At 43.1% G+C, this 15,375-nt stretch overlaps 1 protein-coding gene across 1 annotated transcript; it reads right to left on the minus strand.

Annotated features, from left to right (window-relative positions):
- Positions 1-1,355: 1,355 nt before the first annotated feature.
- Positions 1,356-15,276, minus strand: LOC134474273 (large ribosomal subunit protein eL27-like). Its single transcript, XM_063241656.1, is given in 3 exon segments — positions 1,356-15,044; positions 15,046-15,069; positions 15,071-15,276. Coding segments are annotated over 3 exon segments (438 nt in total). The 3' UTR covers positions 1,356-14,836.
- Positions 15,277-15,375: the final 99 nt, after the last annotated feature.

Here is a 15,375-nt window from a genome sequence, read left to right on the forward strand (position 1 = left end):
TGCTATTGTAAGTCTCTTCTGGTTTCACATGAATTTTATATTTGTTTTTGTTGTGAGATATACTATTGGAATTTTGATTGGGATTGCATTGAACCTGTATAACAGTGTTGAGCGTATGGCCATTTTCACTATATTAGTCCTTCTTACCGAAGAACACAATATATCTCTCCATTTTGTAATATCCTCTTTAGTCTCCTTTCTCAGAGTACTGTTGTTTTCCATGTTGAGGTATTTTACATCTTTTTTAAGAGTAATTCCTAGGTCTTTCATGTTTTGGATGCTATTGTAAAAGGTATTGTTTCCCTGATTTCTCTTGGTGAGGTTTTATTCATATACCAAGAAGGCTATTGATTTTTGAGTGTTGACTTTGTAACCAGCTGTGTTACTGAATTTGCTTATTAAATCTAGTAGTCTTTTGGTGGATTTTTGGGGTCTTCAAAGTACAGTATTGAAAAGAGTCTGGTGTATCAGTTCTGCTGATCCCCAACTTTTGGCTGTTTCTCATGTCCAAATACAAATAACCTAAAACTTTGTAAGAATTAGAACTCCTTATTGGTTCTTAACCTACTCTGCTTTTCACACCCAGGTTACCAAAATGCTGAAAGATGCTCTGTCCCTGGAAGGCATACCACACAGAAACTTGGGAAGAATTTGCACAGTTCCTTGTTTTAACATGAACATGAGTAGTAAAGACTAGCATACTACAAAGATGACATATGGTCTCTTATAATTACCATGAAATATGAAGCAGTTTGGCCCAGTTCAGGCTTAATTTTTTGCTTTATGCTTCACTTACTTAAGAGACTCAGCTTTCCCCTTTCATTGTATTTCATCTACCATTCATAACTGCACTTTAGCAAAATACCTCTACCTAAGGATTTTCTCATGAAAGAATGCAGTTTAGTGTGCGGTGAGCGACTGTAACACTTGATGAAGCATGTAGGAATGTAGTAGGTTTAAAATTCTAGTCCAAATTTTCCTGTAGCTTGAAAATAATCCTAAAATATCATTTCTTTTTTTGATTTTTTTTTTGATTTTTTTTTTTTTATTTAAGGAGAAAAGAAAAAAAAAACAGTGAAGGGGTACAAGTTATACAGATTTACAGAAGAAAAAAATGCGCAGTAGGAAATCACTAGTTAATGGATTACATATTGCCATCTTAGAAATAATTGTTCAAGTCACAAAATTAAAGCTTGTAGAGTGGACATTCCAACAATGATACTGCAAACAGTTCTGTTCAATGATCCAATAAAACTCTGTGATATCATTTTCTATCTTATACACTTAAATATACATGCAGTTATATAGTTTAGAGCACTTTCTTTTCCTCTCTTTTGTACAATGACTATTACACATTTTGGGTTTCATTGCTCCCACGGTTCGTATTGCTTTTTTGGAAGAGAGTAAAACCAAATGTGACATAACAGAACAGAATCGGTCAAGTCAAAAGGGTGGACATAATAGATAATATAAAAACATAATACAAGGTGATCAACAATGGTTACCATAATGCCTCCCGCTATCTCTAATAGAATTGCCTATATCATTAGTTGTAATACAATTGAACAAAACAGTAAAGAACAAAACCGACAAAACCAAAACATTGGAGACATTGTAGGTCTTCAAAAGTAGATAAAAGTCAACGAGAATGGGCGTTATAATGAATCTCATTATCTTCTCAGCTGACGCCTAAACTTTCGAACCTGATACTATCCAGCAAAACAGAATAGAGGAACCTCAGTCAAAAACAAGATGGTGAGAATAATACAAGGCTTCAAATCGAGATAATAGAAAGTCAAAGTGGGTTACTATATTATATCCTGCTATTTTTTTCCCTTTAATTAAATGGATAAAAATAAAAAAGTAAATAATGGAGATTGAGAAAAAAGAGGGCATAACAGCGAAACAGCACAGATCAAAACATAACCATTTAAGCAGAATAGTATTTCACCACCAGATAATTCCGACCCAAAAGTAGTTACCATATAGACTGTTTCCTTGAAGTCCTTGAGTACAACTTCATATACTGTAGCATTAAGTATATCAAAACAATGTAAAACCATTTAAGAGAATGACAGCATTATAGAGTATTTAGAATTGACTTAACAGAAAATGAACAATGGTTTCTGTATATTCTCCTTGTCTTTAAAAGGTTTTTGCTTATACTATCGTACATAATAAAATTCAATAAGATACAACCTGTTTAGACCATTGGAGACAGAAGAACAAAAGCTAGATGAGACTTCAAAACAAGATAGTACTAAATCAGTATTACCTATTAAGATGTCATTTTCTCCAAAATAGCTGTTCCTATCATCCAATCTTCTCTGCCTCATTTCTGTTGAGCTCTTTTTCTGTCAGTAGCTGTCAGTTTGTCTTCTTCATTTTGTTCTCTGCTCCATTCGTTGTGGCCTCCCCGCCACTATTTCTGGGTTCTTTGTATTTTTCTTTTTTTAGAATATCCTGCAATACTTTCTGTAGAGTTGAATTGGTGGTTGCAAATTCCCCCAGTTCCTCTTTATCCTGGAAGCACCTCGTTTTTCCATCAATTTCCAGGGACAGTTGTGCAGGATATCTCAATCTTGGCTGGAGATTATTATCTTTCAAAGCTTGAATTATTTCCCCCCACGCTCTTCATGATTTGATGGTTTGTGCAGAGAAATCTGCTGTAATTCTGATGGGTGTTCCCTTGTAAGTGGTCTGTTTCTTGTCTCTGACAGCTTTTAATATTCTGTTCTTGTATTGAATTTCTGGAATTTTTATTATTATATGCCTGGGTGTTTCTCTGTTAGGGTTGTAGGTAGCTGGGGTCCTGTATGCCTCATACATCTGAGTATCTTTACCTTTTGCTAAATTAGGAAAATTCTCCTGGATTATTTCTGTGAGTAGCTTTTGTAGTTCACTTGTTTGTGTCCCTACTTCTTCTTTTATGTTCTTAATCCTTAAGTTATGGCTCCTCTTATCATCTTCTTGTCCTTGTATTATTGCTGTTTGTTTCTTTGTTATTTTTAAGAAGTTTTTCATTTCATTCTCCCATATTACAAGTCTGCCCTCCAGTTCAGATAGTCTGTCCTTAGTTTCTTTCAAGCTGTTATGCCAGTCTTGGATAGACTTCTTAATTTCTTGATAGTCCCTTTGAACCTGCTTCACATACTCAATGCTTTCTCTGTTTTCTCCATCAAGCAATTCTCCCCTCTTTTTCTGTTCTTCCATTCCACCATCTGTTTTTTCCTGGGTGGTGCTTAGCATTTCTCTAACTATTCTGCATACTTCTAGCTTCAGGTCGTTGATAACTTCATTCCTGAATTGGTCTATGAGGCTCTCTATATGGCGCTTAATGTATATTGGTGCGGTGTCCACTATTGCCTGTTTCTCAGAATTGGGGGCCGAGGAGCCTTTCTTGTTGCTTCCCTTCCCCATATTTTCTGTTCCTTATAAAATGCAAGCTTACATAGGAGGCCCGGCTTCCCTGCCTGTCAGCCACAGCCTGATCAAATTGCGCTGGCTAGGTGTTCCCGCCCACCGCTGCGCACCAGGGAGTTGCGGAGGAGGCAGCCTACGCGGGAGTCACTCGCTCCTCCGGGCTACCGTCAGGCTCTGGGATCTGGGTTAGGCCAGCCTACTGAGTCTGCCCGCAGCGTCACGCAGGCCAGGCGCTTTTCACCAATCCAGTCTGAGAGGGGAATGTGTGGCTGGAGTCGCCACCGCGCCCTGCTCTTACAGGGCTGCCCGAGCCCAGAAAGTCCTCCGCTGGAGTCAAACTGTGGTAGGGGGTCAGTTTCTCTCACTCACCTCGCCACCAGTCAGTTTTCGTGTACGCCTCCTTGTCCGTCCTGTTTTCGACTCCGTTCACAGATTCCTGTTCCCAGAGCTTCTGCGCGTCTCTCCTTGCCGAGCCGCTGTGGAGGCAGCCAGCCGCCGGGCGGCGGGAAACCCAAATCGCGGTTTCCAATGGCGCGGGGTCGAGCCTCCACACCGAGTCTTTTCTGTTCCTATTTTAGCGCCAGGACTGTATTCTAAGTTGGTTTCTCTCAGCCCAGTTCATTCCTGAGTCAGCAGAGCATATCTCTACCGGTTCATGTCTCCTTAGTCTGCATCATTCCTGGCCTCTGAGCCGAGCCTTTCAGAGAGCCTCCGGTAGTTGCTGTTGTCTGTCCACCATGTTCTCCCGGAAGTCCCCTTCCCTAAAATATCATTTCAGCAAATTAGACTATCATGTCATCTGCAAATAACAATAGCTTAACTTCTTCCTTTCCTGTCTTTATTCCTTTTCTTTCTCTTTTCTAATTGATCTGGCTAATGTTTCCAGCACTATGTTGAATAAGAGTGGAGACACTGGACATTCTTGTCTTCTTCCTAATTTTAGAGAGACAGATTTAAGCTTTTTCCATGTAGTATGATGTTGGCTGTTGGTTTGTCATAGATGGCTTTAATCAGATTGAGATAAAGACCATCTATTCTGATTTTATAGAGGGTTTTATCATGCATGGGTGCTGGACTTTGTCAAAAGCTTTCTCTGCATCTATTAAGATGATCATATGGTCTTTGTCCTTGGCTCTTTTTTTTTTTTTTTTTTTTTTTCCTTTTTCCTTTTTATCGGTACCAGGGATTGAACTCATGACTGCCTGCTGGCAAGGCAGGCACGTCCTTGGCTCTATTAACATGGTATATTACATTTATAGATTTACATGTGTTGAACCATCTCTGCATACTTGGGACGAATCCTACTTGATCATGGTGTACAGTCTTTTTGATAATTTGCTGCAGTCTGTTCGCCAGTATTTCATTGAGAATTTTTGCCTCAATGTTCATTAGAGAGATTGGCCTGCAATTCTGTTTCTTAGTTGGGCCCTTGTCTGGTTTTGGTATCAGGATAATGCTTGCTTCCAAGAATGTATTTGGAAGTGTTGCCTCCTTTTCAATTTCGTGAAAGAGTGGACTTGATATTTAGCTCCATGGCATATGCACCTGCCTGGCAAGTGCGAGGTCATGAGTTGCATCCCTGGCGCTCGCACACACTCACACACACACACAAATCGAAACCAAACAACCAGTTCAGTTTCATTAAAGAGTTTCAGAAGTAGTTCTGTTAGGTCTTCACTAAATTTCATGTATAATTCAGTAGTGAATCCTTCAGGTCCTTGGCTTTTCTTTGTTGATAGATTTTTAATTACATCTTCAATTTCTTTCTTTCTTTCTTTCTTTTTTTTTTTTTTTTTGGTACCAGGGGTCAAGCTCATGACTGAGTGCTTCCAGGGCAGGCACTTATGCCACTGAGCTGAATCCCCAGCACATACATCTTCTGTTTCATTTATCGATATTGTGTTACTTATGATTTTTATAACTTCTTAATTCAGCTTTGGTAATTCATATGTGTCTTAGTTACTTTTTACTCGTCGCTGAGACAAAATACCTGAAGCCCAAAGCTGGGAAAGGAAAGGTTTATTTCTTAGTTTTTGGAGGTTGCAGTCTACATTCAATTGGCTCCTAGGCAGGCTGCATGGCTGGGCCGCATGCAGTTCATGGTGGCTGTAAACAGCAAACAGGAACCGGCAAAGAGCAAGACACACCTTCTTCCTGCCATTACATCACATCCTGGCTCCACCCCTATGTGGGTGGAGCACTGACACCATCAATCCAAGCACTTTACAATGAGCCATCACACATAAACAATGCAAACTCATGAGGCCTGGGGGCCATAGACATAAACCATGACAATATGTATTAGGAATCTGTCCATTTCTTCTGAATTTTCCATTTATTAGAATACAAGTTTGCAAAGTAGGTCAAGATGATTTTCTGGATTTCTACAGGGTCTGTTGTGATTTCACCCTTGTTGTTTCTTTTCTTTCCTTTTTCTGATAAGATTGGCTAATAGTTTGTCAATTTTATTTAATCTTTCAAAGAACCAAATCTTTGATTCATTGATTCTTTGTATTGCTTTTTAGCCTCCAGTGTGTTAATTTGTGCTATGATCTTCATAATTTCCTTATGAGCTTTTGGTTTAACCTGTTCTTCTTTTTCTAGAAGTTTGAGGTTCAACATAAAGTTGTTAATATGTGCTTGGTCTGTTTTCCTGACATGGGTACTTACTACTATAAATTTCCCTCTTAAGACTTCATTGTGTCCCACAAGTTTGGTATGTATATTGTCATTATCATTCAGTAGGTTGATATTTCATTTCCATGTGTTTACCCATATTTATAGCAACAGTTTATAATAGCCAGATCTTGGAAACAACCTACAGAAGATTCAGGTGAATGACCTGTTTTCTTCTGTCTCACTGTCCCCTGGATTTGTCCTGGGTGGGCTGGAAGGCTGGGATTGCATTTTGCCTCTGTGTCTTGTCATTTTCTATTTTTTAAATTTTAATTTGTAATTTTCTTCTGTTAGATAGCTTTATTGCTGGTATTGGGGATTGTCTAGGAAACATCTATTCCTCTGAGATGCCTTCTAGGTATAGCTGGCTGTTGGTCTTTGTGTCTGTCCCAAGGTCCTACCTTCCCACTTTATCAGGGATCATGAGTTACCATCTGTATGGCTTATACCCCAGTCCTTTAGTTCTGGACTGTGGAAATGATTATGACACCAAATAATCACAATCATCATGCTGGGGATTTAGCTCAGTGGTATAAGTACCTGGCTGGGAAGCAAGAGGCTGTGAGTTCAGTTTCTAGTACTAAAAAAATAATAATAATAAATTTTAAAACATCGCAATCATCATACAAGTGTGAACCACTGATTACAATGAATATGGCATCCTGGCTAAAGTAGTACAATTAGCAGTAACATCATCAAGCACAGCCTAGAAATCAACAGTCTGTGGTAACTGCTAATTCGGTGTCTAACCCTGGGAGCAAGATCTACAGTTAAATAACTACATCCAACACAAACCAGGGACTTGTACACAGTGAGTTTCCCCATGAAAGAGTGATTTTACCCTGTGGGGAAGGGAACTTTAGAGGGACAAGGGTCCTGACAGAGCAATAGCTGAAGAGAGATATACTATAAGCAAGGCTGAAGGACAAAGGATGACCCACCCAAACTTTGGGAGCTAGAGAAGGGAACAGGAGAGAAAGAACGAAGACAGGACAGAGAAAACAAACCTAGCAATAAAGTCCAAACCTAAACCACCACCTTCAAAACAAAATTCTCCTGGTGGCTCCAGTTCTGTGTTAGTTCACTCATCGGAGCTGGAATCTATACTGAGCAACCACACCAAGTCTATAGTAGGATTTCTGCGGGATGCAGGGTTGATCTTGGCCACGCCACTCACACGTCCCTCCGCTGGCCAGAGCTGCCTGCCTGCTTGGGCCACTGGTCACAGAGCAGACGGTTTCTTCCTGTCACAGCCAGGGTTAAGACTGGCTTTTGGCCTCCAGTGGAACTGAGTCTGGATGGTCCCGGCTCCTACTTCTCCACAGACTTCAGCCCAGTCTACTGTCCAACTGCCAGCTGTCTACTGTGACTGGATGACCCTTCCCTCTTTCACTCAGGAACCTTGGAGCTGCTTTGCTGCTGGAGTTCAAGCCCCAAGCCCTTGAAAATAAAATGGCAGTCCCACCCATCTGTGCTGCTGCTCCATAGGACTCCTCTGCCAGGCAGAGTGTTTTTTTTCAGGTCACTCACTAACAGCTGATTCGGGGGATGGGGTGCTCAGAAACATTCTTGTGTTCTCTCTTTGTCTCAGATGCAACAAGACTCTCTTGGTCCAGGTCAGGTCTGTCTCCCAGTGGGGAGCAGTTGCTTTATTGATAGTGAGTTCTGGCACTGCACGGCAGTGGTTACACAAAATGTACTTCGTGGAAAGGAGTTGTGGGTCAGGCACAGTTGAGAACCCCAGCAGCAGGTTAACTGAGAAATGGGGAAACCTACTCCCACTTGCCCTTCTCCTGTCTTGCCATGGTCACCACATGGTTACCACTGCTGAGGCTCATATGCTCAGGCTCATTTGCTGAGCCACTGACCAGGTCAAGGAAGCCATATCTTTGAGGACAAAGTAAAAGGGATTTATTCAATGTTAGCCACTGTAAATTTGCTTCCTAAGGGAGATGGAAAGAAGAGGTTTAATGTGAAGTTTATTTGCCTCAGGTCAGCAGCTCACCTTCACAGATGGTCAAGGGTCTTTTGTAGTAAGGAGCAGAAGATAATGCAGATCTTTACACTACCCTTGTTCTATCACTTCCTGCTGTCTTCAGTTCATCCTCCTCTTTCTTGTGGAAAACAAACCAAGCTCCTGGCCTCCTGGGGCTGGCATCTGCATATTCTGTCACTTCTTGAGGCTGAAGAGAGGAGAGGATGTTGCTGGGTGTTCAGCAGGAGGGAGTTTGGAGAAGCTGCTTATGTCTAAAGGAGAAAGGATAAGCGCCTGACACAGTTGGGATGCTTGCTTGTGATGGACCACTAGAAGGCAGAAGCGGCCCACATAGGAAATGGAGCTCCTCAAGGGGTTCTTCCCTGCTTAGGATTCTGACCTCTGCAATATGTAATTTTACAGCCATTGTTAAATTCATCTTGTTTTGACAGCCTATATTTTTACTATTACAGGTTTTTTGTTGTTCTAGTTGTTGTTTGTATGTCTCTTATTTTTTGTTTTACTTTTCTGTTTGTTTCTTTCTCTTAAAAAGAAAGAAAAAAAAAAAAAACAATTCCCTCCTCTAGGATTCCCAGAATAAAAACTCCATTTGTGGGACTAGGGGTTTAGCTCAGCAGCATAACAAGCGCCTGCCCTGCAAGCACGCAGTCGTGAGTTCGATTCCTGGTACCAATTTAAAAAAAAAAAACTCCATTTGGGCTCAGTAGAACTGCGATTTGGTCCATGGTCTCAGTTCTGATTCCATAGCATGTTGGTCTCAATACCATTCCATGTCACTGTACTCTCAGATTTTTTTAAGATGTCTTAAGCTAGGTATAGTGGAATACATCTGTAATCTCATCACTCAAGATGCTGAGGCAGAGGAACACTGCAAGTTTGAGGCCAGCATGACCTGCATAGTAAATTCAAGCCCAGGCTAGACTACATAGTGAGATTCTGTTTCAAGAAAAAAAAAATCAATAAAAGCACCTGCCTAGCAAGCACAAGGTCCTGAGTTCCATCTCTGGTACAAAAATGAAAAAAAAAGTCCTGTCTAGGCTGTAGTCATAGCTCAGGTCCGTTACCCAAGGGTTGATTTGTTTTGTTTCAGTTTAGTTCTGAGACATGATCTCATTATGTAGTTTTGACTGGCCTTGAACTCATGGCAATCCTCCTGCCTCAGCCTCTGGAGTACTGGGATTACAGGCATGTAATCCTGGCACCACCTCTCTCCAACCCAACCACCTTTGCCCGAAACCCACAATTATAAAACAGAGCCATTTCCAGGATCAATGCTGCAGCATTACAGACTGAGCTAATCTTTTTATATACTGGAGGTTGGAAAGAGAAGTTTCATGGGGGCAGAGGCCACGCAGGGAAGCTTCCATGCAATGCTGCATTGAAAGCCTCCCATGGAGCCATTGCTGACACTGACCAGACCCTGCCAGACCACGGGTTGGGCATGGCATGCTGAGTCCCAGATGCAGGGATCATTTTCCCTCCACTGCATTCCTGTGGAGTTAGCTACACAGAGGTTTAGCAACTCATAACCCAAAGTCATAGACCTGAAAGGAGGCACAGAAAGGATTTAAATTCAGGCTTGACACAAACCCATGGTCTTAGCTACTACTCATAGAGTAGTCACTTTAAGGGAATTGTCTTTCTTTTTTCTTTAGTTCAAGGTGGATGTTGGTAGCAGAATGTAGGTCCTTTGGCATAGTCTCCTGGAAATAAAGCTGGTAGCTCTTCAAGAGGAGGCTAAGCCCACGTGGTAATCCAGAAAGGAGTTTCCCACCCCTTCACCCCATTATATTGAACATTTACATTATATGAAGATGTCACTGATAGTTTTTAAAGGGTAAGTGGATCAAGGCCAGTGACATGAATTGAGGAGCAGGTGACATGTAGCAATCCAGTGACACCATTCATTACACTCAGAGAAGCGCACTCAGAGGAGTATGTCAAAAGCTCTCTGCCCTCAATAGCATCCTGAACAAGTGTGTAGACTGGGATGCAGGCCCAAGGAGTGCATCTGATGTCCCCAGGTATTAGAGCAAGGTCAGTCATCCTCTAGAGCAGGTCACCCTCTCGGATGCTCCATGGGAGGGTGTGATTGTGCTCCTTCCCTTGGCTTGGGATCAGCCCACCGAGATCGTGCAATTTACTCTCCAGATGAGGCACCTTAAGGAGGGGCCTTTCCTCCAGGTTTCACAGAAACCAATCACTCTTGAGTTGCTGCTAACCATCTCTTCTCTTGCCCATTTTACCCTCCATGGATCCACATCTGGCTGGATATAGGCACTGACTAAAGTCCAGGCTCTTGTGTGAGGACAAAATTGCAAGAGGCCAGTTAGATCTGCACAGGTCCAGGTGGCCCATACTGTGACTGAGCACGGCCTGTCAGCCACCAACTAGGAGAAAGTGTCTACAGCAAGAAAGCCAGAATGGCCTGCATTGTTGCCAGGGACAAATGCACACTCCGAGGCCAAGAGCTGCTTGATGCAGGGCAGAGCATCCTCAGGATGATGAGGCAGGGCCAAGACCGACTTTTCCCAGGAGGCACTGAAGTTGCCAGGGACAGCAGCCTTTTTATCACTTTGAAAAAACAGCATGGTGCAGTGGCATTTCCTACAATCCTAGTGTCTTACCAGCTTTTCACTTCTGTGACCAAAACCAGAGGAAATCAACCAAAAGGAAGAAAGGTTTGCTTTTGCTCTCAGTCCTTTGCTGTGGGCCTGAAGGGATATAGTCCTCAAGGTCATGACCTGTGCTCTGCTCCCTTCAGTGAGGACCTGCCTCCTGTTCCACCACTGCTCAATAGCGTCAGCACATTCTGACCTCATCAACGTGCTCATCCACTGAGGGAGTTAGAGCCCTTGTGATTGAGTCACCTCTCTAGCTCTGAACACTGCTGCACTGTGGAAAAGGCATCTCCACATGAGTCTTTGGGGATACTTCATATTGAAACCATAAGAGACTGCAGCAGGAAGCTCACTTATCCAGGAGTTTGAGATGAGCCTGGGTAATACCGCAAAACATGTTCTCAAGAAAAAAAAATTTTTTTAGCCTGGTGTGGTGGTGTACACTGAAATCCTAGCATTTAGGAGGCCGAGGCGGGAGGATAACTGTCAATTCAAGATCAGCCTGGGCTACATAGTGAACTCAAAGCCAGCCTGAATTGTATAGCGACACCCTGTCTCAAAAAAAAAAAAAAAAAAAAAAAACAGAACAGCATGGCATACAGAAAAGTATCCAAATCACCAATGTACACCTGAATGATTTTTATAGAAATAATCATGCTTAAGTATTCAGGAACCAGATCAAGATATGGGACATTTCCTAAACCCCACCACCCCTCCTGCCCCTTTCTAGCTGCTATCACCTCCTCCTTTCTCCTCACCCTTCCCACTCTCCCACGCCCAGTTCCATCCCCAGCATTGATACTATCTTTGCAGGTCATTTCCAGGCAGAGGCTATGTTCTTTTTACGACAGCTGCATAGTGGGGTCACCTGAGGAGTACCTGCCCCCTGAATTACCAGATGGAACAGAGGTAGCCAACAAGGTGATGTCTTGTTTACCACTTGCCAGCCGTGTGACCTCAGATGAGTTCCTTCTGCCAACACAAGCCTCTCCTGCGGAAATGAGAGCAGGACCACAGACCCTGCAGAACAGAGGCCAAGATCCAGAGCACAGGGCCCAGCCATAGGATCTCCACGTATGGCAGCTACCATTGTCATTTGTATTCCAAGTAAGTACCCTGAGGAAGACTAAAGTCCTCCCTTCTTTCCTTAGCCCCAGTGTGGGGGAGGGAAGAGTGGGCTTAGTGTGTGAGCATGGGAGTCAGGCAAGGATCATGAGAGGCAGCAGGGGAGAGAGAATTTCAGGGGCCGCAGAGACACCAAGGGGAAGTGCACAGCTCCTGGACCAGCGGCTGTGGAGGACCTTGGGCAGGCCTGGCTTGGGCAAAGCCAGTTGCCCCTCACAAGAATAGAAGCTACCTGGCCGCAGGCTCTGATGCTGAGTGGCTTAGGGAGAAAGAAGACACGTTAGCTGAGCATCCACTGGGCTGCAGAGCCAGGCACTTCCTTCTTGCTTTAAGTCTGTGAAGAGGGAGAGAGCAGGCTCCTTCTTCCTTTTTCTTTTCTCTTTTTTAAGTTTGCAATTTTTTCAGGACTGGAGATTGAACCCAGCGCCTAGCTCATGCTGCCCATGCACTTTGCCACTAAGCTATATTCCCAGCCCTTTTAATGTTTGAGACAGGGTCTTACTAAGTGACCCTAGCTGGCCTCCAACTTTTGGTCCTCCTGCCTCAGCCCTAGCCCCCTGAGTAGCTGGGATTCCAGGTGCTCAGCCCCTGCCTGAAAAGGTCGAAGCATCCCTTCAGCAGCCTGAGGCTTGGAAGCCGCAACCCCTGCTCTACTCACAGGCCCTGGGGGCTGTGTGAGACGGTGTCCTGCTCTGTAGGCTGCCTGTGCACCCTAGTGATGCAAGGGACACTTTAATCACTCAGTGCTCTTCTCTAGTTTTTCCAAAGCGAAAACTAGGTTTTAAGCTGTTGATTACTTTATCATTTATTGTACTTGTTTTGAGGCATAGTATTTACTGCAGAACACAGATAAATAAATCGCTCTAAGTCTCACCCAGTGGAGGTAACCACTGTCAGTGCTTCTGCATTTATTGGTACCATCTACAATACTTGTGTGTGTGTGTAGAAACTGACCAAAAAAGAGTCACAGAGCACACACCCTTAGATACTCCACTTTTGTTCACTGTGTAGTATTGGATGGTAGCCATCTGTCAGTGTTATTCAACACTGATCTAACAACAGTGGCTCTGCCTTACAATCCCCTATGGAAGCTTTAAAAATATTGATACCTGGGTCCACCCTAGAATCACATTTAGTTGATGTTGGTGGAGGCTGTGGTTGGGTTTTTGAAGAAAGTTCCCAGGCAGTTACACTGAGCAACTGAGCTTGACAGCTCAGTGCTTTTGCGACATTTTCTCATGAGGAGTCATGTGCCATTTGCTGCAGGGAGACAGGATAACTGGATCACTTCTTTCAGGAAATTTAGATTTATTCTAACTTTTATGTTATTATCAAAGAAGTAGTAGCAGCTTTTCTGTAAAGATTTGTTAGTGCTGTATACATTTTAGCCTTTACAAGCTAGAAGGTCTCTGCCACAAATGTTTAATTCGATCAGTGTGGCACAAAGGCAGCCGGGCAATGCATAAATGAATGAGCCCAGCTGTGCTGCAGTAAAACTTTATTTCCAGCAATCAGTGGTAGCTCGATCTGGCCTCTCCGCCTGAGTTAGCTGACCCTTGTCACAGACAATGGGAAATGAGTCTCCCGAAAAGACAAACCTGCTAGTATGAAATGAGTATTTTTTTGTAACTGGAGTTTTATACTGTTTATTCTCAGAAGTGGGATTGTTATCATTGTAATTATGTATTTCCTGTGTCATGGAAAATAAGCTTAACTTGCTTCATACTTAATTGAAAGCATGATCCATGATATTCAGTTTATTATGGGGGAGGTGCACTGAGAGGCTGTGAGTCAAACACAGGGCCTCAGCCTCCTGAACCACACTCCTAGCCCTTCTAGGAGAGGGATATAATCCATAACCTGTCAGAGAGGGGCCATCAGACCTGCTTCCTGTCATTAGAATCTTATGTGCTACCACCTATTTTAACCACAAGCTACTGGTTTACCTTTAATCTCTCTGATCTACATCAGATTTTGGAGAATGATGTGGACAAAAATAAGGACTTATTTCCTGTCCTCACCACAAAGCCTATCTGTCTCAAATTGTGTCCCCCTAGGTTCCTGGAATTTAATCCCTCCCTCTCTCTCCACCAACTGCAGTCATGTGCATCAAACTATGTTGTCCAGGGAGGACTGTAGAGTGCCCAGGGAAACTTCGAGCATCAGCACCCTTCCAGGGAGCAGCAGCACAGGCACCAAGATGACCTTTCATCTTCCACCTTCACCACTAGTGTAAGCCAGACACAGCGGGGTCGGCAGGCACTTGGCAGCATGTCAGGCTGAGCTCAGGTTGCTAAATTTCATCTCCTAAGAGGTGTGTGTGGTAGGCTGATGACACCTACCGGAAATGAAAGGAGATTTTGGGCATTGCCACTAGGACTAGACATAGACAGTTTCTTTTTCATTAACATCTGAACAGGAAGCAGTTACATCGAGGGAAACAGCAGAGGTGACAAAAGCCTGTCTGATGCAAGAAGTACAAGTTTACAAGGGGAAAACATTTTATGATCACAGGAAGGCTGATGATTAGAATTTAAAAGAATTATAGAGAAAACAGATTTTTTTTTTTCTTTTTTTGGTACCAGGGATTGAACTCAACCTCAGGCTTGCCAGGCAGGCACTTAAGGTGCTGAGCTAAATTCCCAGCCCAAGAAAATAGTTTCCAAGCTGCCTCTGGGTAGCTGTCATTGCACCAGAAATGGGCGTGGCTCCAGTGACAGATGCATTAAAAGTTTTTTGCCCCTGGTCTGGGCAGCAATCTGGCAGGATTTGCTAACATGTTTAGTGTTGGATGGACTCCAGAACTTGGGTCTGCTTGACATGTTTGAGTTTTTAGACCCCATTGTCCTTCCCCTTGGACATGGCTGTAGAATATACTGATGTTTTGTTTGGTATAAAATGTTTTACCAAATGTAGTGGTTTTGAGGTCAAAGGGTTTTTTAGAGGTGTCAGGTTTTTGTTGTTTTTAAATTTTTAATGATGCGACTGAAAGCATCTAAAACTGAAGCTTGTGGAAGAACCACTTGTTCCTGCGTATCTTGTATCTCTCCTTGAACTTTTTTTCCACCCGCAAGCTATATGCTTGAGGGCCAGGCCTCTGTTGACCAGTCTTATCCAAGGGGATGTCCACAGAGTATCTTGTGGGCATGAGGTGATTGTAGTTGTAAACCTTCATGAAGGACTTAATCTTTCCTCTTGGTGATTTTCTTGTTCATGGCAGCTGTCACTGTGGGGATAGCAGTCAATTCCAGCCCCCAGGGCATGGCTGTAGGGATGATCAGAGGCACTCTTGTCAATGTTCTTCACAGTGATGGCTTTGCATGTGGTGTAGCATCTGGCCAGGACCAGTACCACTTTCCCCAGTTCCATGAACTTGCCCATTTTGACAGCATCAAGCCAGGGATACCAGCTCTTTTTGTTTTTTTTTTTTTTCATACCAGCAATCAAACTCAGGATCTTGCATTGCCAGGCAGGCACTGTGCCACAGAGCTATGTCCCTGGCCCCTGCTTTTGTTTTTGAGACAGGGTCTCACT

This window comes from Cavia porcellus, unplaced genomic scaffold, assembly GCF_034190915.1.
Source record: "Cavia porcellus strain 051 isolate PalLab524CR breed Dunkin Hartley unplaced genomic scaffold, mCavPor4.1 scaffold_32, whole genome shotgun sequence".
Classification (NCBI taxonomy): Eukaryota; Metazoa; Chordata; class Mammalia; order Rodentia; family Caviidae; genus Cavia; species Cavia porcellus.